The 23,419-nt window shown below is 51.0% G+C and overlaps 1 protein-coding gene across 5 annotated transcripts in view; it reads right to left on the bottom strand.

The window, feature by feature from the left end:
* The window catches only part of LOC116647806 (E3 ubiquitin-protein ligase RNF213-like), an 81,077-nt gene extending 60,056 nt beyond the window's left edge, over positions 1-21,021 (bottom strand). For 3 of the 5 annotated variants that reach the window (XM_032429325.1, XM_032429327.1, XM_032429328.1), the window contains exons 1-12: positions 20,692-21,021; positions 19,755-20,011; positions 17,761-17,958; positions 14,949-15,171; positions 14,357-14,412; positions 13,093-13,246; positions 10,182-10,352; positions 6,108-6,197; positions 5,294-5,416; positions 3,323-3,503; positions 745-918; positions 225-374 (exon numbers count right to left, since the gene is read on the bottom strand). In XM_032429325.1, coding sequence (XP_032285216.1) covers positions 225-374; positions 745-918; positions 3,323-3,503; positions 5,294-5,416; positions 6,108-6,197; positions 10,182-10,352; positions 13,093-13,246; positions 14,357-14,412; positions 14,949-15,171; positions 17,761-17,958; positions 19,755-20,011; positions 20,692-20,946 — 2,032 coding nt within the window. In that variant the 5' untranslated portion in view covers positions 20,947-21,021. The remainder of the gene's footprint in view (positions 1-224; positions 375-744; positions 919-3,322; positions 3,504-5,293; positions 5,417-6,107; positions 6,198-10,181; positions 10,353-13,092; positions 13,247-14,356; positions 14,413-14,948; positions 15,172-17,760; positions 17,959-19,754; positions 20,012-20,691) is intronic. The other 2 variants (XR_004302397.1, XM_032429326.1) reach the window with 2 other exon arrangements.
* Between the last annotated feature and the right edge of the window lie 2,398 nt (positions 21,022-23,419).

The following is a 23,419-nucleotide window of genomic DNA, read 5'->3' as shown; positions in this document are numbered from 1 at the left end:
CTCATGTTCCACGGGGACTGATGCTTCAGCCTGAACGGTGAAGGGGACATCTAGGTGCGCCATGCAGGGGCATGGGGATAAATACCAAAAAGAATAAGGAGGTGCGTGCGTGTGACTTGCCTCCCCTGAGGCTGCCCTGTGACTCGTGTTCACTGTCTGCTCCTCTGACCCTTCCCCCCTGGGGGTCCCTCAATGTCGTTCATGTTCACTCTTAGGAGTATCACCTTTTATCAGATGTTTCACCTGCTCACACAACCTCAGGAGACTGTCCACACATGTCTTCTCTCTCTTCAGAAATTTCAGCTCATCCTTTCTCCAGTCCAGCACTTCCTTCATGTTGTGCTTTTTCTCTTGGGGTAAAAGACCTTTTCTCTCTGGAAGAAAAAAGGAACCCAGTAGAACAAACAAGCAGAGCCTTTTCCATGCAACTGTCTCCTCCACATTCCTTTGAAGATGCTCCACGTTCATGGCTACGGGGAGGGACAAGGGGGCTGTGTGCACAGCCGCACGGGCAAGATGCCTACGAGCTCAGCTGCGTGGAGAGAGACAGAGCGGGTCTTACTGGGTCACCGCCTTATCACTTTCCCACTGTTTTCCGGAGCATTAGAAACCATCCCCTCTCCACTTACTGACAGGAAGAGCCACTCATCGTAAAGATGACAAATGTCTCCCCTCTACAAAATACACAGGCAAGTGCAGTCATTGCCCACTAACCTGAAGCCCAGACCCCACTCGGATACTTACTTATCTGCCAGATGTCCAGAAACCGATCTGTGTACTTCGTGATGAGCTCCAGTTGTCCAACTAAAATGGTGGCATTCAGGAGGTCCCCACTGACTTTCGTGAACACAGAGTCGGCGATAGCCAACAGCCTCTTGCTGTCCTCGGTAACACTGGCTAATATCGTCTCATCGGTTCCTGATCAGGTGGAGAAGAGTTAAAACAGTGGGTGCCCGCTTCTCCCCCCGACTCTGAGAAGCACAGGGGTTGGTCCCCAACAGCCTCCTCATTGTTCTGCCCCCACTTCCACACAAGACAAGTGAAGGTCACTCTGTGTCTCCAGATGTGCTTCTCCCTTCACTCGATTCTGCTTTTGCCTGGAAAGCTTCCCAATGACCTTGTTCATGAAGAGGACTCCTCCCATGGCGGGAATCAGCCAGGAGAGCCACATTGCTCGTGGTTTTAAAACCTGGGGCCCCCTCAGCATGCTGAATATCATTCTTAAACCACTTGTCTCCTCTGCGTGCCCCCAGCTGGAGAATCCGTGCAGGGGAAGAGTGGCTGCACTCGAACCCAGTGAGGGTGACCCAGATGGTCTTAAGGGGGCGTTTTCACAGCACGTGGAAACAGAGAAACATCAATGTGAGGGTTTGATTCTCTGCACATCTTGGCTCTCTGGCAAAATTTTGAATTTGAATTTTAAGATCAATCTAGAAGACAGAGTTTTTAAATATATTTAGTTCAACCACCAGAAGTTTTCCCTCCGAGTAATTTTAGGGTTGCACGGCATGATGAGAAGACCGGATTTCTCTGTGCCATTAAAAGCACATGCACCAGCTTTGTTCATAATTGCAAATTCCTGGAAGCACCGATACGTCCTTCAGTGGGTGAATGGACAAACTGTGGTCCATCCAGACGATGGAATATTATTTGGTGATAAAAACAAAGGCACTTTGAGCCACAAAAGACATGGAGGAAACTTAAATGCATATCACTAACTGAAAGAAGCCCATCTGAAGAGGCCAGAGACTGTAGGACTCCAACTGGAGAACATTCTGAGAAAAGCAGAGCTACAGGGAGGCGTGGGGGAGGGGTGAACAGGTGCAGCGCGGGGCATTTTTAGGGCAGTGAGACTATTCTGTAGGATATCCTACTGGTGGACACACATTGTACATTTGTCCAAACCCACGGAGTGTACAACACCAACTGTGAACCCTAACGCAAACTGTGGACTTTAGTTAATAATTGTGTCAATATTGGCTCCTCAGTTATAACCAATGTCCCACACCACATTAAGACATTAATAGCAGGAAAAACTGTGTGTCGGGGGCAGGGAGGTACAAATATGTGAACTCTGTACATTCTGCTCAATTTTCCTGTAAACTTACAGCTGCTCAAAAAGTGTCTATTAGGGCGCCTGGGTGGCTCAGTTGGTTAAGCGACTGCCTTCGGCTCAGGTCATGATCCTGGAGTCCCAGGATCGAGTCCCGCATCGGGCTCCCTGCTCAGCAGGGAGTCTGCTTCTCCCTCTGACCCTCCCCCCTTTCATGTGCTCTCTCTCTCTCTCTCTCATTCTCTCTCTCAAATAAATAAAATCTTTAAAAAAAAAAAGTGTCTATTAATTTTAAAAAACACAAATGTAATCTTTTCAAGTGAGTAGCTTTCAATAATGTACATTAAAATCCCACATCCATGATCTTACTTTATCCCTACCACACCCACATGCAAGGAACTCAGCTTTTTTTTGGCTGTCCCTGTCATCTGATGGAACAGAGACTCCAAAATCATCTCACTGGGATTTTTAGTTCTAAATCCAGTGCTTTCCCACTAAATCTGAATCTGACGACTTACAAACTGTAATGTGATGTTTTTGGGGCAATACATATTTCCCCCTCTTTGATCACAAAACACTCAGGCGGTGCGGGGGTGGGGGCGAAAGAGACAGATGGTACTTAGTCTTTGGTCAAAAGTCGACAATATAGGATCGGACATTGACGCTGATCCCAGACTAACAGAGGGGTTTCTACAGCCAGACACACGTGGGTTTGAATTTTAGTCCTTGATACTTATCCCTGAGATCTTGGGTAAGTCACATTACACCGCCATCTGAAGAACAGGGATCTTCGAGGACTGTGTCAGGGAACCTATGTTGGCACGGTAGCTGGGGCATGGCCAGCATTCAGGGAAGGGTGGCTTTTGGGGTTAGTGGTTTTTTTTTCCAAAGATTTATTTTATTTATTTATTTGACACAGAGAGAGACAGCAAGAGAGGGAACACAAGCAGGGGGAGAGGGGGAGGGAGAAGCAGGCTTCCCACTGAGCAGGGAGCCTGATGTGGGGCTCGATCCCAGGACCCTGAGATCATGACCTGAGCCGAAGGCAGATGCCTAACGACTAAGCCACCCAGGCACCCCTGGGGTTAGTTCTTATTCACAGTGTAGGATATTCTGAATCCCCCTGGGTTCCTCCATCAGGTCTGCTTCCTTTGTCAAACATCAACACATCCTAACAGAGTACCAGGTCATAGTCTGCTCCCCTACCCCGGGGGTCGGGCAGACACAAGCAGACAGAGCAAGCATTCCCAGCACCCCACACAGACGTACCGCATAACTTGAAGAGATGCTTGACGTCCAGCCATGTGAGCAGGTGCTTTAAAACCTCATCCAGGTCATCCACGGCCTCCCCGTTGTTTCTCGGCCAGGACTTAGTGATCACAGCCGACACAAGAGTGCCAAATTTCCGCAGGTCATGAGAAGAGATTCTCTCAAGAATACTGGTCTGAGACTATAAGATAATGAACAAAGAGAGAGAGATGGAGGAGGGTTTTTTTTATTGGTTTGCTTTTGAATAACATAACAAATCTCTCATCCAATAGCACTCCAGAAATTCTTTGTGAATAGTTTAAGAATCTCAAAAAAAAAGCAAGAGAATAAAATACTTCACTTTTTCCAAGACATTCCCGTTTCCCTGTGTGCTGACTCCTCATATGTGACGGGTAGCAGAGACATGGAGATGTGCACGCACATACACACAGATGTGGAAACAGGCGCGCACAGACACACACAGACGCGCCTGCAGGCCACAGCCCCTCTCCTTCTGGCTCACCGTCACTTTCTGTGTTTTTCCCGGACTTAGCATAAAAAACACCAACCATAATAATATGTGTAAACCAGTGGTACACACACTCTGTCATAAACCCTAACTCTAAACTGTCATTCTTTTAAAGCCTGCCTACACACAGCACATATGTTTCAATTCTCCACCAAGAGATAAAATGTCCTCCCCCTTCTTTAGGTTCAAAGTTTGTACAAAAAGTTTTGGTAACTTGTAAAAAAAAAAAAAAATAGGGTTAGTTTATAAGAAATACTTATAAGGAAAATTATACACCGTGACCAAGTGGGATTTATCCCCGGGAGGCAAGGTGGTTTAACATAAAGAATTTGTTAACATGGGGCGCGGGTGGCTCAGTCGTTAAGACTCTGCCTTCGGCTCAGGTCGTGATCCCGGGGTCCTGGGATCGAGCCCCACATGGGGCTCCCTGCTCCACGGGAAGCCTGCTTCTCCCTCTGCCTCTGCCCCTCCCCCTGCTCGTACTCTCGCTCTCTCTTTCTCTCTCTCTCTCTCGGAAATGAATAAACAAAATCTTAAAAAAAAAAAAAAAGACTTTGTTAGCGTGATACATCGTATCTAGGGAAAAGGGGGGGAATCACAGGCTCGTCTCCGGAGCCGCAGAAACCTTCCACACAACATCCCATGCCATCTGGGATAAATCTCCCCATGAAGCAGGAACACGAGGAGCATCCTCGACCTGACGAAAGGCTCGTGCGGAAAGCCCCCGGCTAACCAACGACGCGCTCAGGGCGAAGGACCGAGGGCATCCTCCGGAGATGGGGAGCCAGACGAGGACGTCTGCCCCGGGGCTTCGAATCAGACCAATTAACAAGAACAAGCTACAGACGCATCTGGATCATCCGGGTCGGAGAGGAAGAAGTAAAACTACTCCCAGCAGCTATGACGGGATCTCACGTACAGAAAACCCTAGAGCACGAGTGCGTGCACGCACTTCCGCGCGCGGGCGCGCACGCACACACGCATGCGTACGCGCGCGCATGCGCACACACGCACAGTCGGAGGCTGTTCCTAAGAGGCCGTGTGCGGCAGAATCACTTCCCGCTTTGCAGAGAAGACGCTCCCCCCAAGTGAGTCGACAGAATCTTTTCAACTTCGTCCATTTTCTTCCGTAAACGTTCCGTCGGCCTGGGGAGGGTTCCACCGCACGCCGCCGGCGGTAACACAGGCCCGCAGCAGTGACCCGCTCGCCCTCCGAGCTCCCCCGCGAGCGGCTGGGCTGACGGCGCGGCACCTGTGGCCGCAGGAAGCTGGGCGGCATCTCAGGGAGGCCGTCGGGGACCGAACTGCAGAACCTTCCCCTGGGCCGGGAGGCGGATGCCCGTGCCCACGCCTGCGCTGGCGGCGGGGCCCAGGACCGGCGGGGCTCAGCACCCGGCCCCCAGCTCGGGATGTCGAGACCGCGGGGAACCCAGACGCGTCCCCGGGCGAGAGGGGTGGCTCACCTGGCAGGCTGAGCTCACTGCTTCAATGACACACTTCTCGAAGCATTTCGACACGCTGTCCTCTAGGCCCGTGGCATCCCAGTGGGGGCTGCAGAAGGCGGAGATCTGGACCAGAGGCTTCTCCTGCGAGAACAGTGAGCGCTTTGGCGGCTGCACTCTTAACACTGCGCAGTAAGAACATTATTCTCTACTTTCCCCACCCTGCAGCGGGTCCCCATTATTCCACCTTCCACCCCGCACTGACCGTGTCCCCCGCGGGGCCCCTCTAACTGTAGCCATGACACAAACAAGACTCCCAATTCAGAGTCTCCCTTCCTACCCTGCAGAAAAAGCGCCTGGCCCCGCAGCTTACAAAAACAGGTAAATTTTGAAAAATAAGTGATTTCCCCTTGTTTCTACTTCTCTAAAAAGCATCATTTAATAGTTACATATAAACATCGCCTATCATGTAAAAACAAACCCTAATTTTCCTAGGGTCACAAGCTTTCACTAAAAACGAAGAACACTTGTTTCATTTGTCACTGGGTTAAGGCTTCTGTCACCAACAAGCCACTTGGAGCTACTGCATATGGGGGGCTCTACTCCCCATACCTAGGGTTTCCCTGGTGGCAAGACCCCGTTCCCTTCCTCTTCACTGGAATATCATCTTTGGTCAAACTAGTAAGGCTGGATGAAAAATGCAAGGTCATACTGACCCAATGCCCTGCGCACACTAGGGCTATCCATTCAAATGCACCGTTCTATCTGTAGGTTGTTACAGATGGTCTGGCTTCATGAAAATGCCCCCTGAAAAGAACATCCTGACTTCTGGTACCTGTTTGATTCTCCCTTCCAAGTCCCCCATCAAGGACTCCTTCCAGCCATACTCCACGGGGAAGCTTATTTCCGCCAGCCGTCTCCAGACCTGCAAAGCCCACATGTCAGTGACAGCCACATGACAACTAAGTGCCATGATGAATTCTATGAAAAAGGAGAGACTATTATGGCAGTTCCAGGGGCGATGGGCACCTGGGTTTTGAGCCTTTCTTTGTCCCTGGTGAGCTGTGTCAGTGGTGAGTCAGAGCCACCCACCCCAGCCTTTGAGAAGCAAGGGCCCTGACAGGACCAGGCAACCAGGAGGGTCCTTCTGCCGTGTAACTGGTTTTTATTCTGAAAGTATTTCTCTCCCTTGCTTTATTTCAAAAACCTTCGAACATACAAAAACAGTTACAAGAGTGGCCCAATGACACCCGTATTTCTTCAGCTGGATTCCCCAGGTGCTAATACTCAACAGCTACTTCCTCTCTTGTGCTCTCTCTATAAGAAGCGCTTTCTCTGCAGAACCACTGGAAGAGGAGGTGCAGGTACCACGCCATGTGGCCCTGAAAGACTCGGGCAGGCATCTCCAAACACCGTGGCCCTTCTGCTGCACGATCACGATCCACGTGCCACACTCAGGGCACTTCATGTCAGTGGGACCCAGTTCTCTGATGGGGGCGCTGTCCACACTCTGCTGTCCTGTAGACTGTCTCTCGACCTGATCTGGCTCATAATTCTCCCGGGAGGAGATCCAGATTTGATTTTTTGGGGCAGGAGCACTATGAAGTTGAGCCATATTGAAAATGTATTTTTGTAGGTCAGGCAGGGTCGAGAGTCAGCACCTTCCCACAGCTCGCCTGAGACCTCGGGAGTGCTGTCGCATCAGACTTGCAGAAGGAGGCCATGAGACCCCTGTCCCGTCAGGGCTGATGGCCAGGGCTGCCGGATTTCTCTTCTCCTTTTCTCCTTTGCATTAAATGGTCATCTGTGGCAGGCTACGCTGGATATCCTGCTCCTTCACACTCCTATGCACTGAGTTCACCCATGGATGAATCTTGCCTAAGTCCATTACTCCTGCCGTGTTACAGAATGAAGGGTGTTTTTTGTTTTCTTTTGTTTTTTTAAGTAGGCTCCATGCCCAATGTGGGGCTTAAACTCACGACTCTGAGGTAGAGACTCACTCTATGGACTGAGCCAGCCAGGTGCATTCTTCATTAAAAAAAAAAAAAAAAAAGGACAGTCAGTTAAGCATCTGGCCCTTGATTTTGGCTCAGGTCATGATCTCAGGTTCATGAGATCGAGGTCTGAGTCAGGCTCCACACTGGACATGGAGACTGCTTAAAAAAAAAAAAAAAAAAAAAAAAAGCTTTCCTTTCTCTCCCCCCTCCTTTTTTTCTATAAACAAGTATCAATGACTTGTAATCCAGTAATGGTGTTACTCATTTGGATGATCAAATTGTCCTAGATTTGGCTAATTGTCCTTCAGACTAGCTTCTGTGTCCTTTTTTAAACATGTGGGATAACTTCCAATTTATAGAAATCCTGCAAAGATAAGACGGTTCGCATGTATGCTCAACCCAACTTCCCCTGCAGTTCATGCCTTCCTTGGCCTCAGGGCTATGGAAGCTAGAGAAGGGGCATTGCTAGAGCAGCATGAGCTACGGATGCAGCTCGTCTCCATCCCAGGGTCTACTCTAGGATGCCAGCCCGCCATCACCCCAGTTCCCACCACTGGCCCCAGGCTGGCGCTGCACTCTTCCTGCTGCCTCTGGAACCTGCTGTCCTTCCAGAAGCACAGGTTTCTTCGTGGGGCTGGTATTTAGCAACCATGCCTGGCGCTCCCACTGTGCTCCCGGGCCTGGCTGTCCTGATTTCTAGGCCTTTCAGTGGAGAGAGCTGGGAGCCACTACAGCTTTTTGGGTCATGAGTTCACACCAACACCGCTGGCCCCTTGCCCTTTGCCGCAGCTCTCTTCCCCACGGTGAGAAAGAACTCTGGCTCCCGACAGTGTTGACTCCTGTGCTATTTGCTCAGTCTTAACAGGACACACAGATCGCTCCAGAAGTACTATGTCTGTTCCACCACCAACCACGAAGTTTCTAAATAAAGTTCAAGGGGCGCCTGGGTGGCTCAGTCATTAAGCGTCTGCCTTCGGCTCAGGTCATGATCCCAGGGTCCTGGGATCGAGCCCCGCATCAGGCTCCCTGCCCGGCGGGAAGCCTGCTTCTCCCTCTCCTGCTCCCCCTGCTTGTGTTCCCTCTCTCACTGTCTCTCTCTCTGTGTCAAATAAACAAATAAAATCTTTAATAAATAAATAAATAAAGTTCAAGACTCATGTGCGTTTTCTTCACTTTGATCTCAGCCTCGGTCCCTCTCAGGATGAGTGCCAGAAGTTCTGTGCTCCGAGTATTTGGATTCATGATCTTTTCCCCTCTGTGGGGAGAAGTAGCAAGTCTGAGATATAGCAAGGGTCATCAGCCCTGTTCCTGTATGGTCTCAGCCGTGTGATTTTATGACCATCCCGTTAAAGTGTCCCTGGAAGGTGATATCCTGTTGAAACCTGGTAAAATGAGCCATTTGGCTGGGTTGCTCATCTCCCTTTCCACAGCTGTGTCCTAGCGCTAGCTAACAGTCTTCAAGAACATGGCTGGGTTTGCCCCATCTCCCCAAACCGTGGTTGCCTCCTCCACGAGACAGGGGGACAGCAGCACCAGCCTCAGAGGGGATGCTCAATGACATTTTAATTAACATTATCATTTCACCATTACTACTGCATTTAACTGAAAATCATCCTCTCATGTCAATGGACCAAAAGCCATCCTGAACTCGTTCTTAATGTTTGGGGGATTATACCATTTGAAATCTTGAAATAACATTTAATAACTCAGCAATTATAACTCAATAATTCAATCATTTTGTTTCGGTGGGATTTAAGTCTTAGTCTGAAATTTCGCAGAGCAATTACAGAAGACTTTTCTGATGCTTAAGAGTCACAAGCTGAAATTTGCAACTTTCTGTCCTTTTTGGGGGCTATTTTTTTGCCCATATTCTAGTCTATTCTATGCGAGGGACCAACATGTGCAGCCACTTTCTATCTTGATGGGAAACGGGCACTGACGTAGAGGCTAGGTCTGATTAGGAGACTGAGGAGAATCTGGAAATGAGCCGTGAGCCAGATACTAGTTGCATCACCCCAGGCAGACGTGGGAAGGAAAACCACGGATCACTCCAGGATGGAAGTACGGAACCAGCTGCATACACACTGCTGACTCGCTGGCCACCAGCCAGGAGAACCTGCAGCCTCTGAGGATCATATGCTTTTCTTGGCCAGTGTTTTCCTTTCGGGCATTTTCCTTAGTGGCAGTCACCTCTATAGTTTTGGGGGGGGAACAAGAAAGGAAACGGACAGGACGTGTAGACAACCCTGCAGGACCTAACCCAGTCCCATAAAGCCAGAGGGGTCACGTGGCACATTGACAGGATTGCCAAAAATCTCATGTCAAGCATGGAGATCATTTTAAGTGGGTTCCGTGGTCTCCCCAACACCCTGGAAGCTCAAGTGGTAGACCCTTCATAACTTGTAGGAAGTAGGAAGAAGACATTAAGGCGTTAGGATAAAAAACAGGAGAGGACGTAAAAAACCCCCAGCCTTCAGCACATCCCTTTTCCCACCCCTCTGTCTCTGAGCAACTCGTCCGCTCTCGCTTAGGTGACCCCCATGGGCCAGACCCCACAGTGGCCCGTCCTCCCACACCTCATCCAGCCTCGTTCTGGAAACCTCTCAGCCTTTCTGAGGCTTATTTCCCTCTCTGACATCAGAAACCCTTCTGCCCAGTTTCCCCTTCAAGTACCTCTTGCCTCCACTGTTTCCTGACATTTCCAGCCATAGCTACCTCCCACCTTCCTTGCTCAAACAGAGCCCGAAGGCCCCGTGTCCCTGCACTTTCCACGAGGCCCATCATGGGGGCCTGTGGGCAGCACGACCAGCACTGGGCTCTCTGATCCTGCGGATGGAGCACCAGCCCAGGGCCAGCACGTTGCATCCCTGCTCGGACCCCTTTGGCCAGCATCTCGGCCCAGCAGAGCTTACCTTGATTTCCTCCCGGTATCTGAACGTGACAGGTGACGAGTAGGTGTGCCCAAAGATGCTCTCCCGGAAAATGCCCTGAAGCCAAGTTCTTGTCCAGGTGACTGTCTGCTGGAATACTGTTTGCACAGAAATCTTCCCGGCTTCCTTTCTCGGCCCTTCGGCTGGATCCTGCTGCAGCAGGAGAGAGGGGGCGTGTAATGGTCCCCGAGCTGTGACTCAGGCTATTCTGGAGACACCACTCTCCCTTCTCAATCCACAGCAGGCACTCGAGAACAGCAACCTCTGAGTCACACGAGTGCGTTCGGGACACCCGCCTCACCAGGGCGTGCATTTCAAGGCGCTTCAGTTTTCCTGGACTCTGGGTTCGCTCTGGGAGCTGACAGCTCAGGCAAAGTGGGGGAGGGGTGGGAAGGACAAGCACTCCACCCCCATGAACCGCCCCAGCACAGTGACAGCACAGGGAACCCAGCCTTACCAATGAGCAGATCATGCCAGCCCAGGCCACGCCCGCCCACCTTCTCCAGACTGGCTGGGAGAGGATGAGCCCCAATCACAGAGCCTGCAACAGCTCAGAGACACCCCCCCCCTTCTAGTGTGTCATGCAAACCCCTGCTCCTTGGCCACAGAAACAGCCCGCTGTGGGCCAGAGGTAAACCCAAGGCCCCTCCTGTCCATGCTTTCTTCCCATGAGGCTTCCCCTACTCCCTCTCTCCCTCTGGAAGATCCGTGTTCCCTGGGGCCACGGGATCTGGCAATGCCTCCCCACCGCGGCAGAAGCACAGTTGCATGAGTGCAGGCGTCAGAACCCCCACCTCAGCGGCAGCTGCTCCCTGAGGCCCTGGGAGGGTCTTCCCAGCTCTGTGCTAGCGTGTGTTCTTCAATGGAGTCCCACAAGTTAGAAGTGTCAGGACCCACAACGGGATCTACTGCCACTCCTCCCTCCAGGGACACTCCCTGAGAACCACCACGTGCCCTCCCTCCCGCCTGGTGGCCCAGCAGATGCTGATGCTGCGGGGGAGCGGGCAACCATCCACAGACAGACAGACAGGCATTAACCACGGTAGATGCCAAGTAGGGAAAGTACGAGGTATTCCCAAGGCACACAAAGGGGACGGAACCCAGCCTGGGGCGGGAGGAGGCTCTGTCCCTAAAGATGAGGAGGGCGCCAGATGCTTGGGAGGGTGGGTGGAGGTGTGCCTGGCCAGCATGCCAGATCAGTGGATGGCAAGAGGTGGCGATGGTTCTCAGCTGAAAATTGGACATCTCAGCCCTTGTTTTAAATCCCCAATGGCACAGCACTTTCTAGAATAATCCAGAGCTTCAGCACGGTGTGCCTTCCCTGTGATCTGGCCTTGTCTGGACCTGGCTCCTTTCCTGCCACACTCTGTTCCTTGCAGGCCCTCAGGAGCGGTGACATTCCTCCTCCCTGACCTGGTGAGGGCTGTGTCCTCTTCATAGGAACGCAAGCCCTGCCCTCGGTTCTCAGGGCACCTTATCGACTCCAGCTTACTGTCTGTCCCCTGTGTTGCAGTTACATGTTCACTGGGTGCCCCCCCACAGAGACCTCGCTGCGAGGAGGGCCTTTGTCACCCCCATCCTGGTGTCCCCTGCACCCAGCACAGGGCCAGGCAGAGACAGGCAAGAAGTGAACAGCCCAAGCCTGAGAATCTAAGCTGGAAGGCTCACATGTGTGCTTCTTGCTTTTCTCCATCTGGTGTCCTGCCAATCCAGTTAACCCTCTGTGTCAGGACCCATCCAGAAGTTGGTTGAAAACTCATCATACACTTTTGTTGAATTGTAGTTTTGCAAACCTTTTTGTTTTTATGGCACAGGTAGAGTATTTTTACCATGATGTAGATTACACTGGTCTGGGGTTCCAACCCATATTTAAGACTTTTTTTCTGCAGGAAAATATACCCTAGAAAACTGACAAATTTCCTAAACACAGCTTATTTGGAAGTGGGCACCTGCCTGTGATGGTTTAAATGACACTTGCTTCATAAAAAGCAATCATCTTACCAGTAATAGTTATTTTAAAAATGTGTCTTTTGTATTTTAAAGAAGAAAAAGTGAAAGGAATAAAGTTAAAACATACACTGAATTCTTTCCTATCACTAACATCCCAGTTCTGAATCGCAATACAGTTAACAAAAAATTGGTCAGTGTAAATGTAAAATCTCCTATCATCTTCAAATTGAAGCCCATAAACTCAAGCGTGCAAAGAGTACAAAACAAGAAGCCAGTCCTGCCGTGAGCAGCAATGGGCGTGAGTCTCAGAGACACAGTGTTGGGTGAAGCAAGCAGACACAAAACACAGGAAGTTCAAAGACAGGCAAAACTCAGGTTCGGCGGTAGGAGACAGAAGGCGGTTCCCCGTGGGAGGCGTGCGGAGGGAGTGGAGGGAGAGGGCACAGGGCACCGGGGTCTCCCTACAGCTTGATTCAGGAGGCAGCACAAGGGCGTGCACCCGTGTGGAAGGCCCTGAGGTGTGCACTTGGGACGGGTGGACTCGGCTGCTGCATTTAAGGAACAGTGTGCAGGAAATGAGGTCACATGGGAACGACCACGCATGGACACGCATTTCGGGTACACGTTGTGGGTACCTTGCCTGACTTCCCAGCCACCTGCACTGCTCGTTAATTAACCCGTTCTGTGCTTTGACCCCGCACTGCCTCTCTGCCTCCAGCAGAAGCCCCAGGAGGGCCAGTGTGCAGACTCGCTCACCAAACATTCTCAACGCACAGAACAGAACCGGGCATGGGGCAGGTGCCCAGCAAATATCTGAGGACGGAATCAGCCACTCTGTGTCCCTTTAGCAATCCTAGAAACCAGCTGATCTCCGTTCTGAATTGAGGCCACTTGAAATTCCATACTTACTGTGGGTGCGACGTGGTGTGTGTGTTCCACTTACCACTAGAGGCTTAAGTGTAATAATTCTGCAAACAATCTCAGCAGATAAGGCAGGCAGCTCATAAAACTTTTGGTCTTTTGTGATGCGGCAGACAGTTTCATGAAGTCTCAGGCACGCGGTCAAGTAGGGCTGTACCAAGGGCTCCTCAAGAATCCTACCCCGCAAAGAGTTAAGAGAGATCACTGAAGTCATTTAGGAGGCGTGAGAAAACAGTACCCATGATCTCTGACAAGCTCCTTCCCTTCAAAATGCCTACGAGTAAGGCACGGTTCTGATCCCATACACACTAACATTGGGAACATTTCAATAGATCCTGAACTTATGACCAAGATAAAAAAGAAACAAAGTCCTTCTGGTTTGTCTCCATGGTCTGAACTGTTTTAACAAAATCAAGTGACACTATTCCCAGGTGTAGCCCCTTATTTGAAAAAAAGAAGCTAGGGATGTGTATCACTGAAGATTAAGATACTACATAAATTTGAAAAAAATTCAGAAAGATCCAGGGAGGGAGGGAGGGATGGGGAAAAATGCTAGAACGGGCACTGTGCGTGGGGACCAGGTCTCGCCTTCCCTGGCTGGCACGCGGCCCGAGCTGACGGGAGCTGACCAGAGCGCAGTGTGGCAGGTGGGGGGAGAAAGGCACTGTGGGGGTGCTTCTGTGATGGACCCCGGAGAGGCCTCGAAGCCACCAGGGCTTGACATTAACAGATCTGATGCCCCCACAGCCATCCTGAACACCCTAAAAATTCAGGGGAGGTGATATGGGAAAAGCCCTGAGAATCTCAGGAAACACCTATCAGCCACGTGTGGGTTTCTGTTGTTCTGCATTCTGCTGTACAGTGTCCCTTCGGGGGGTCAGAGGTCATACAAATCTGTAGGAGCAAATGATTTCAGATAACTACGTAAAGCTACGTTTGATTTTTATTTTCAACCGACCTGACTTGCAAAAGACATAGAGACCAACATTAAAGAAATGCAGAACACAAGCATGAATAGGCAATATGGTGATCACTTAAAAAATAAATGGAAGAAAATGTATAGGAAAAAAGACTAGATGGAAATAAACCAAAATCTTAGCAGCTGATATCTATTATTTTCCCTTAAAACAAGACAAAACAAAACCAGGATGTTAATAGCTCAAAAAGGAGTTGGGATATATATTGAGGATCTTCTGATTTCAACAGCAAATAGGGGGCACCACCAGTCAGTGTGTGTGTGGGTAACCTCGGGCAAGACAGAGGCTGCGTTTCACATTTCTACTTACTTGTCCTGATAAATATCCAGGAGGTGCAACAGCATTTGAAACATTTCCTCAATGTTCTGGGGCAGTGAAGAGAAAAGATAGGAAAAGAGTTAATCATGATGCCACCATCTTTCTGAAAACAGAACTGGAAAAAATAAAAAATAAAAACAACCTAAATAAGGCAAAACAATGGGTTCTTTTCTTTCTACAAATGAGTTTTAAGGTGCTCAAGAACCAAGCTTACATCCTTCACAAATACAATTCAGGATTTAAGATTATACTGTTTTCTGCACCCCACGAAATGGGAAAGAAGAGAGCAGCTGTGTGGGCCCTGCCTGGACCCCCGCCCCAACACACACACACACACACACACACACACACACCACACACACACACACACACGGCCTGAACGCCCGGGTCGCCCGCCCCAGAGTAATGGGAAGCAGACACCCCTGTAGCCCTAAGAAACAGCGGCCCACCACGTCTCTGGTTTCGAAGTGCTTCACTGCCAGGATTTCAGAAAAAAGGAATCACAGGCCCTGAATGTCTAGTTTCTGATCTGCTTTTGCTAAGCAAGGACTCGAGAGCCTGTTCCGGACAACAGACAACAGACCTCCAGATCTTTGCCAGAGACTTCCGTAAACCCTTGAAGCCGGTACAACGTCCCTAGAAGGCAGTCCAGGACGCAAGCCGGGAAGTGACTCAGATAGTCCACGAGGTTCTTCATGTAGGAAACCAAGTTCCTCAGAGGCAGCAGACTGAACCAGGACCGGAACAGACACGCATCTACGTACAGCAAATGGCTCCGCTCTCCCATGAGCTGAACTAACTGTGTCCTGTACAAGGGACGACAGGAACAGAAGGGCAGCCGTGGGGTCAACACACACAGACGGAGTTAAGGTAAGTACAGTCATGTTAGAAGAGACCTATAAAGTTCCAACTTTAAAAATAATTGAATCAAATGAAAAGCAAACAATAACATATTAAGAATTCACCAAAATGGATGAACCTTGAGGACACGATGCTGAGTGAAACCAGCCGGTGGTGCGAGGACAGACACTCTGACTCCAGTTCTGTGAGGTCCCTAGCGTGCACAAATTCACGGAGACAGAAAGTAGGATGGTGCTTACCCAGGGGTGGGGGCACAGGGGAAGCAGAGATGTTGCTTAATGCAGACAGAGTTTCGATTTGAAAAACCTCTGGGACGGAAGGTGGAGGCCCAACAACACGAGTGTGTCGGATGCCACTGAACTCCACACCGAAAACGAGTAAGAGGGCAAATTATGTGATGTGTATATTTTACCACGCAGAAACCTTCACTAAGATTTAAGTACTTTTTCCAGCTTTATTGAGATATCACTGACATCTAATGTTGTGTAAGCTTAACGAGTACGATGTGTTGACTTGATACACTTCACGGAAGGATTAGCTAGGGCCAGCGCCACGTCACATGACCACCATTCCTCTCTTGTCCTAACAGCATTTAAGATCTACTCTCGGGGCGCCTGGGTGGCTCAGTCGTTAAGCGTCTGCCTTCTGCTCAGGTCATGATCCCAGGGTCCTGGGATCGAGCCCTGCATCGGGCTCTCTGCTCGGCGGGAAGTCCGCTTCTCCCTCTCCCACTCCCCCTGCTTGAGTTCCCTCTCTCACTGTGTCTCTGTCAAATAAATAAAATCTTTCAAAAAAAAAAAAGATCTACTCTCTCCGCAACCTGGAAGTCTATCATACAGTATCACTAACTGTAGTCACCACGCTGCACATTAGGGTCCCAGAACTTACTCATCTTCTAGCTGTAAATTTGTACAACAACCAACACCTCCCGAGTTCCGCCCGCAGCCTCCATCCTACTCTCTGTCTCTATGAATTTGACTTTTTTAGCTTCCACACAAGTGCATCATATTCCCGTGGGCGGGGGGGGGGTGCGTGTCTCACATCTTCGTTACCCACTCATCGGTCAACGCGCACTCGGTGGTTTCCACGTCTCGGCTATTGTGAATAACGCCGCAGAGACCATGGGGCTGTGTGTATGCCTTTCAGATACCGATTTCATTTCCTTGGGATACACACCCACAAGAGGGACCTCTGGTTCACAGGGTGGCTCCGCTGTTAACTTTTTGAGATGATTTTTCCATACTGGCTGCAATGATTTATGAATTAAGCACTTCGATGAGCGACTGAGTGAATGCTCCAGATCAAAGAGTCCAAGTGAGCCCAGTGAAGGTCTTTAAATTATGTTGATTCTGTGACACTGTACTAGAGACCCCAGAAGATGACCACTGGAAAATAAAGTGAGGTGCCACAGAAGTCACAGGGGTACAAAGATCGCATGGATGAAGGTTCACGGCATAGTAAAGACCATGTCTGCCTGAAAGACAGGGTCTTTAAGACCAAGGCTGGTGCTTGCCATTCTCCACTGTCAACAACTGAATTTCTTCCAGACGGTTTGTACACCACTGAAGGGTCCTTAAAATATATGCAATGATCTAAATAATCTTAACTGGGCTTTAACTTCTAAAGTTTCCAATAATAGTGAAGGAGCAATAACTTAATTGAGCTATTTTAATCCCTAAGAACCTATGGGCAGGAGTGTACTGAGTTGGTGGAGGGGTGGGAGCAGGTGAGACTTGGATTCCTTTCTCTGACACAAGACAATGTGAACGGGGGGCATTGTGCTTGCAACTGAGCAGAAGTTTTCATCTTTTTAAAATTTTTAATTTAATTTTGATTTGATTTTTGTCCTTAAGTTCGATTTACCATTTTTCGTTTGTGGATTGTGCGTTCTGTGTCTTCTCTAAGAAAGCTTTGCTCACCTGGTCTGGAGATGAGTACTTCACTACCTCAAGATTTGCACGTACCATGTGCCAAGCCTTTACCTGGCAGTCCTGCTTTCAGGGATCTAGCTCGAGGAAAGAATTGGACAGGGAAGCACCAAGGATGCTCGTCAAAGCATGCATGCTTACAAAGTCAGAGTGCAGAAAGAAGAAATAATCCACGTGCCCAGTCACTGCTTAAGTAAAAATAAGTTCTAATGAGTAAGCAGTCATTACAACAATGTAGCCGCGTGTTTACCAACATAGAGTTGCTCACAAAGTACTGTGAAGTGAAAAAGAGCCCGTGGGAAAACAGAATACAGAATCTGCTGCTGTTGTCGAGCACCTAAGGTGCCCGCAAAGCTGCGTTCGGACAAAATCCCAGAAATGTGCATGCCAAAGTGTTAGCAACAACGATTATCTCTGGGGATGCAGGCTGTTTTTTTCTTTTTTATATTCTTCGTTACATTTCTTGTATGTTTAAAATTTGTTGAAAAAGTCATTTTAAAAGAGCCCTAGAAGCGGGAATGTGTGCACCCGGGGGCTCACCGGAGATCCCCGAAGCACAGCCATGATTCCAAGATTTACAGATGGAAGTGCAGCTCTACAACTTACTGATCTAGCCTTCTTTCCCGAAACTCAGAGAAGGAGATTCCTTCCAGGGCCGCCCAGGTGTCCTCAGACTGCTTCCTGGAGTCCTTTCCTTGAGGGGATGACGCCACGCAGTGGTGCAAGACGGGCAGGGTGAACACCCAGAGGTCCACTGTTTTCGCTATGCACTGTCCGCACAGGTTGACCAAGAACTCTCGCCAGCTGGGAAGGAAGCAGAGAGCCCACGGTGAGCTGGGATGGCCAGTGTCCTGCCCCAGGGGTCTGACAGCAACCCACACGGAGGAGGGAAGGAGCGCTCGGGGGTGGCCGAAAAGAGTGACTAGCCCCAGGAGAAACGTGGTTGCATGGGACACCGGGGGCGCCCTCAGCACCCCGCGGAGCTTCGGGCCCTGGACATGCCTTCCCTGAAGCCCCACAGCAAATGTCTATCCCCCTGACAGCTGAGGTTCAGGGGGGCTATGTGATCTGTGGGCCCAGACCCTCTGGGAACAGTAAATCCAGATAGAAAGCCACTTGGCCAGTGCAGGGGGGCAGCCTGCCAACAACACTCAGCAAACTGCTTAGTCGCAAGATATTAATGCTCGCCGGTGCTTGGAAACACTCAAAACACTCTGTACATTTGCTGCCAATTCCTCTCTCTTAAAAAATGTAGTGTTGCACTCAGTGTTTCAAGTTTGTAAAACCAAGAGGCAGCTGTCCTAATAAGACTCACTGCTCAGGGAAGGCCGCCTCCTACCGCCCTCTAGTTCCGTTCACACAGCTGCCGAAAACAGCGCAGGAAGGCCCTGAAATCAGCGGGTGCTGGGCGGGCCCCTCCACCCGGGCCAACGGAGGCTCCTCAGGGCAGGCCGGTGCCTCCACACTGCACCTGGCCCAGCGCACTGTGGCTGAGGCCCAGGGAGAGCACCCCCTTGCTTCCATGGGCATGCCTGGGCTGGGCCCCTAGAGTCAATCTTCAAGCCCTAATCCCTGCAACCTTACGTACACAGGGTGATACAGGACATTTTCAAGTTTTCGTGCTTGTGGGCGCTGCTCCTTGGCTCCCAGGGAAGCTAAACTTTGACATTTACAAAGGTCAAAATGATCTCAACCCACGGGCTGTGTTTCTGCACAGAGCACACATGGTATGTCTGCTTCATTAAAAAAAAAAAAATCAAAAAGAAGCATTCCAAACAGAAAGATAAGAAAAAGAGAAAACACGTCCTGGTTCCCATAAGATTAAAGTCTTGCACATATTAAACGCATAAGATAAAGTCTATAACTTTCTGGAATGTCCTTTGTCGTGATGATCTGTAACTCCTTCCGTAAAAAGCACGTATCACCTGCACCTCGTGTTCCCTCCCCGGAGCATGCATGCTCCTCTTGGTGTGTGTCCCAGTTAGCTGCTATAACTTGGGCTCAAATAAAATACTTCTCCTGTTTTGCTTTTCTTTTTTTAAGATTTCATTTTTATGTGGAGCGCCTGGCTGGTTCGGTCAGTGGAGTGTGTGACTTTGATCTTGGGGCTGTGCTTTGGAGGCCCACGTTGGGTGTGAAGCCTACTTAAAAAAAAAAAAAAAAAAACTAACAAAAAAATCAATTTAAAGATTTTATTTCTAAGTCATCTCTACACCCAACGTGGCGCTCCAACTCACAACCCCGAGATCAAGAGTCGTCCACACCACCGGCTGAGCCAGCCAGGTGCCCCACCTCCTTTATTTATTTATTTTTTTAATTAAAAAAAAAAAGGTTTATTCATTTTGGGTCACCAGGGGCAAGGCATGATACACCACAAAGCTTCTCAAAAGCAAGCTATTCGATAGAAGAGTAATAAAAGTAAAAACCAAACATATGCGAGGAAGAAGGCTGGCGAGGCAGACACTGAACTGGCAGGTGAGTGAAATCACGGGCAGACTTTACTCCTGGCACGTCTGCATCCAACCTGTGACAAACGCTCATTTGTATAATCAGATCATCATTATAAACAGCTATAAAATCATTTGACACACACACAATACCTGTGTCCTGTTCCAAAGATGTGCCTTAGGTCACTGTCAAGGTCACCTGGTGAACTGGCGTTCGAGCAAAGAAGGCAACAGAGCAGCTTCAGGTCATTCTCTGATAAGGGAATGTCAAATTTTTCCACTGCAAAAAGGATAATCAGGCCCATTCTCAATTTACTCCTCACTGGGCTGTCTTCAGGCAGAGGGCCCCCACTTCTTTCCAGAAACGGCGCCGCTTGTTTTTTCAAATACTCCCACAGGTTTCTCTTCACCTGGTCCCAGAAGAAAAGACAGAACCATGGAGTTGAAGCCATCAGGGGTGTGAGAGGGGCCCCTTCATTGCCCTCAGTGCCAGGTCAGCTGGGCAACGGACCAAGGCCCCCGAGGGGCGGACACAGCTCCCATGGAGGGGCCATCCCACTGCCCTGCCCTCCCCAACAAACCCTGAGCACCCCCCACCTCCCAGGCCTAGTGGCCGTGGGCCTTTGCTAGGAGCTACCACCAATGGTGCAGTCCAGAAACCCTGCCTGGTGGAGGGGCCCCTCCATGCTTGCAAGGGTCCAACTTCCATCTCAGAAATGGCCCCAGGTTCCTCTCAACACTGCCAGGGCCATCCCAAAACGTGGTGGGAGGTGATAAAGGAGGGTTCCACCCATTCCTTCCACTCCCCCAGAGGCCAGGTTGGGGGGCAAGGGGGATGAGGGGGCGGGAACTGGGGTGGGGTGGGGGTGTGGCCGGGAGAGGAGGTGGGACCAGGGGTGGGGGAGGGGTGGGGAAGGAAGAAAATGGGGAGGACAGAGAATCCACGAGCAGCAGTGCCTGCACGACGGGCAGGGCGATGTCCACCTGCCCCCATCTGCTCCCCGGGACAACCCCTGCCGGTAAGAAGAGGGGTGGTGCCGACTGCCCAGAAGAGGGGGGAGCGGCGGGGGACACCCCTGATACCCAGTACCTCCTTCTCATTGTACTGCAGAGCGTGCCAGGGCTGTGCCTGGCCTTCGTAGATCATGGGCACTTTCACGACAAAATAAAACTGCTGGAACTGGGTAAAAAAGCTCTTCAGGTTGATGGCGTTCCAGGTCTGCAGGATGCTGAAGATACTGTCCAGCATGACGGTGGCCGCGATCTGCTTCCCCTTCACCACGTCCTTCCTTATACCGTCCGTCAGAGAATTCATCAACTTCTGAAGCGTCCCCGGGCACCTCATACGAACCACATCATCATACTGGTGCCAGTCTAAGAGTGAAGAGAGGAAAACACCACACTGTGGGCCATCCGAACGCGCTGACCTAGACACCGCCCCCCTCCCCGGCAGGCGGACCGACGGACTGGAGAAGGCAGAGGAAGGGAAGGAACCGAACTCATGTGGGCCAGGGCCCCGCCGGTGGAGAAGCAACGCGGAGGTTGGTCCCATGGGGGAGCAGAGCTGTGTTTAGGACGCGGACCCTTGCCGCCCCACAGTGATTAGAGGGGGACCCAAGGTCCCAGGATTCAGCAGGCCTGAAAATACTCGAAACATGTCTTTACTGAACCAGACGACCCAGCACACTTGGTACGTGGGTTCGTTAGAAAGTGATCACACAAAGGTTAAGAATTCCATCCCGAAACTGCACTCACTAGCAGCTGAGCACCCCACTTTGCTAAGTTACAAGAGCTAGTTTCCTCTGTGCTGGGAGCTGTGACGCCCACTCCATGCAGGACAGACAAGACAGAGCCCTCGATGCACGGCCAGGGCTGAGTCCACCCCTGCTCTTGGGACTAGGTGCAAAGGTACGAGTGTTGATTAGAAAATCCAGCAAAATCAGCTGCAAAATAATTAGAAGACCAAGGGATCAGTAAGACAGCCAGAGGCAACATGAACACATAAACTCAGCCATAAAGATCGGAATGTGCAAGTCTCAGGAAGAACGGGTACTCTGTGCATCCCACTGTCTGCACAGAGGTCCCCCCTCACCCCACCCCTGCTCCATCCCAGCCTGGCGAGAACTTGAAATTACTGTCGGGAATTACTGCTTTTCCTGCTCTCTGCGTCCCACCTCCAGAGGCCCATGTGAGCTCCTGGCCTGACCAGACCCCCTTCCCAGAGGGGGAGGGAGTGCCACCCAGGGCTCCGTGAAGGGGACACCCTCGACCCTGGGATGGGGGGAGGGGGGACATCAGAGGTCTCAGTTTCTCAGAATCTACCAGAAGAAAATAAATAAAATGTCTAAGTTTCCAACCCACTAGAGAAAAGAGAAAGAAAAAGAAATTCTGCAAGTTAGAAAAAACACCCAAAAAAGGGCATGAAAGCAAGGTGACTAGAAAAGACAAGTCAAGATGGCAAAAGTCCAGTAGCAACCAGCAGGCTAAGTGCATCCACTGAAGATGGTCAGACTGAATGAAAAACCATGAAATAAAACAAACCAATGAAAGCCCAGCGAAACAGAGAGGTGGCCGGAGAGGCAGACCCCAGAGCAAAGGGCAGAGCAGAGACGAGGGCGGAGATGGAGAAGCAGGAGCTGGAGGTGCGGACAGCAGGTGCACCACCTGGTTCCAGGCAGAACGGCACCGGCACGTGGCAGAGGGACCGCGGAGGGCCATGGAGGGACTGCGGACGGACCACGGAGGGACAGCAAAGGGACCGCGGAGGGACAGTGGAGGGACAGTGTAGGGACAGTGGAGGGACTGCGGAGGGCCGCGGAGGACCACGGAGGGACAACACTCAGGCCCCCCACAGCCAGGCCACCAGCATGCGCTTCCTTGGTCTGGGTCTCTTGGGGCGCGGGGCTGCAGCCCGGAACCCCCACTCTGGAACCTGGCCGCTGAGGCTCACGCTCTGCGGGGACGCTTAGAGGGAGGAAGGGGGGCAGACACCTCTCCCCCCACCCGCACTGGGCATAAGGAAACCTGCGTTTATTTAAGTTACTATAGATGAGCCCCTGCCACACGAGGTAGAGCAGAGCCCAAAACCTCTCTCAATCACCACGTTTCCAGCACCTTCCAGACACCCTTCCCAAACCGCCTGCAGGGACGATGTCAGCGGCTGGGGCACCCCGCCCCTGGGCTCAAGCAATGACCTCCTGGCCCGCGGAAAGCCAGCCAGTGGGCCCTCCCGCTGGTCACCAGGCCTCAGCTCCGTCCCGCTCCGACGCCCCAACCCGCCCGCTTGGCTCAGGCACCAGCGGCCCCAGGTCCTGACAGTCACCCTGTGTCTGGAGGCCACGGAGCTCACGGCCCAGCAACAGGGAGGAGCGCCGGCTACAGACGGACGCAGACAGGCCTCTCGGGAGCTGACGGGCCAACTGCTCGAGAAAGGACTTACTATCAAACAGGCTTCACCCACTCGACGGTCGGAGATCCGAGCGCCCCCAGCACACTGCCCGGTCTTGCTCAGCACACGGGGACCCCGCCACAGAGCGGGCAGCGGGCCACAGAGAAGGTCCACGCAAGTTCCCCATGTGGAAGCCACGGAGATCGTGTATAGGTAGAACACACACCACACACGCCACACACACACCATGTTCACACACACACACTCCACACACACACCATGTTCACACACCACACACACTCCACACACACACCATGTTCACACACACACACTCCACACACACACCATGATCACACACCACACACACTCCACACACACACCATGTTCACACACACACACTCCACACACACACCATGTTCACACACCACAC

This window comes from Phoca vitulina, unplaced genomic scaffold (genome assembly GCF_004348235.1).
Source record: "Phoca vitulina isolate PV1807 unplaced genomic scaffold, GSC_HSeal_1.0 scaffold41, whole genome shotgun sequence".
NCBI classification, from domain to species: Eukaryota; Metazoa; Chordata; class Mammalia; order Carnivora; family Phocidae; genus Phoca; species Phoca vitulina.
Note: the sequence above shows the minus strand (reverse complement) of the source record. Positions and strands in the feature narration are given on the sequence as shown.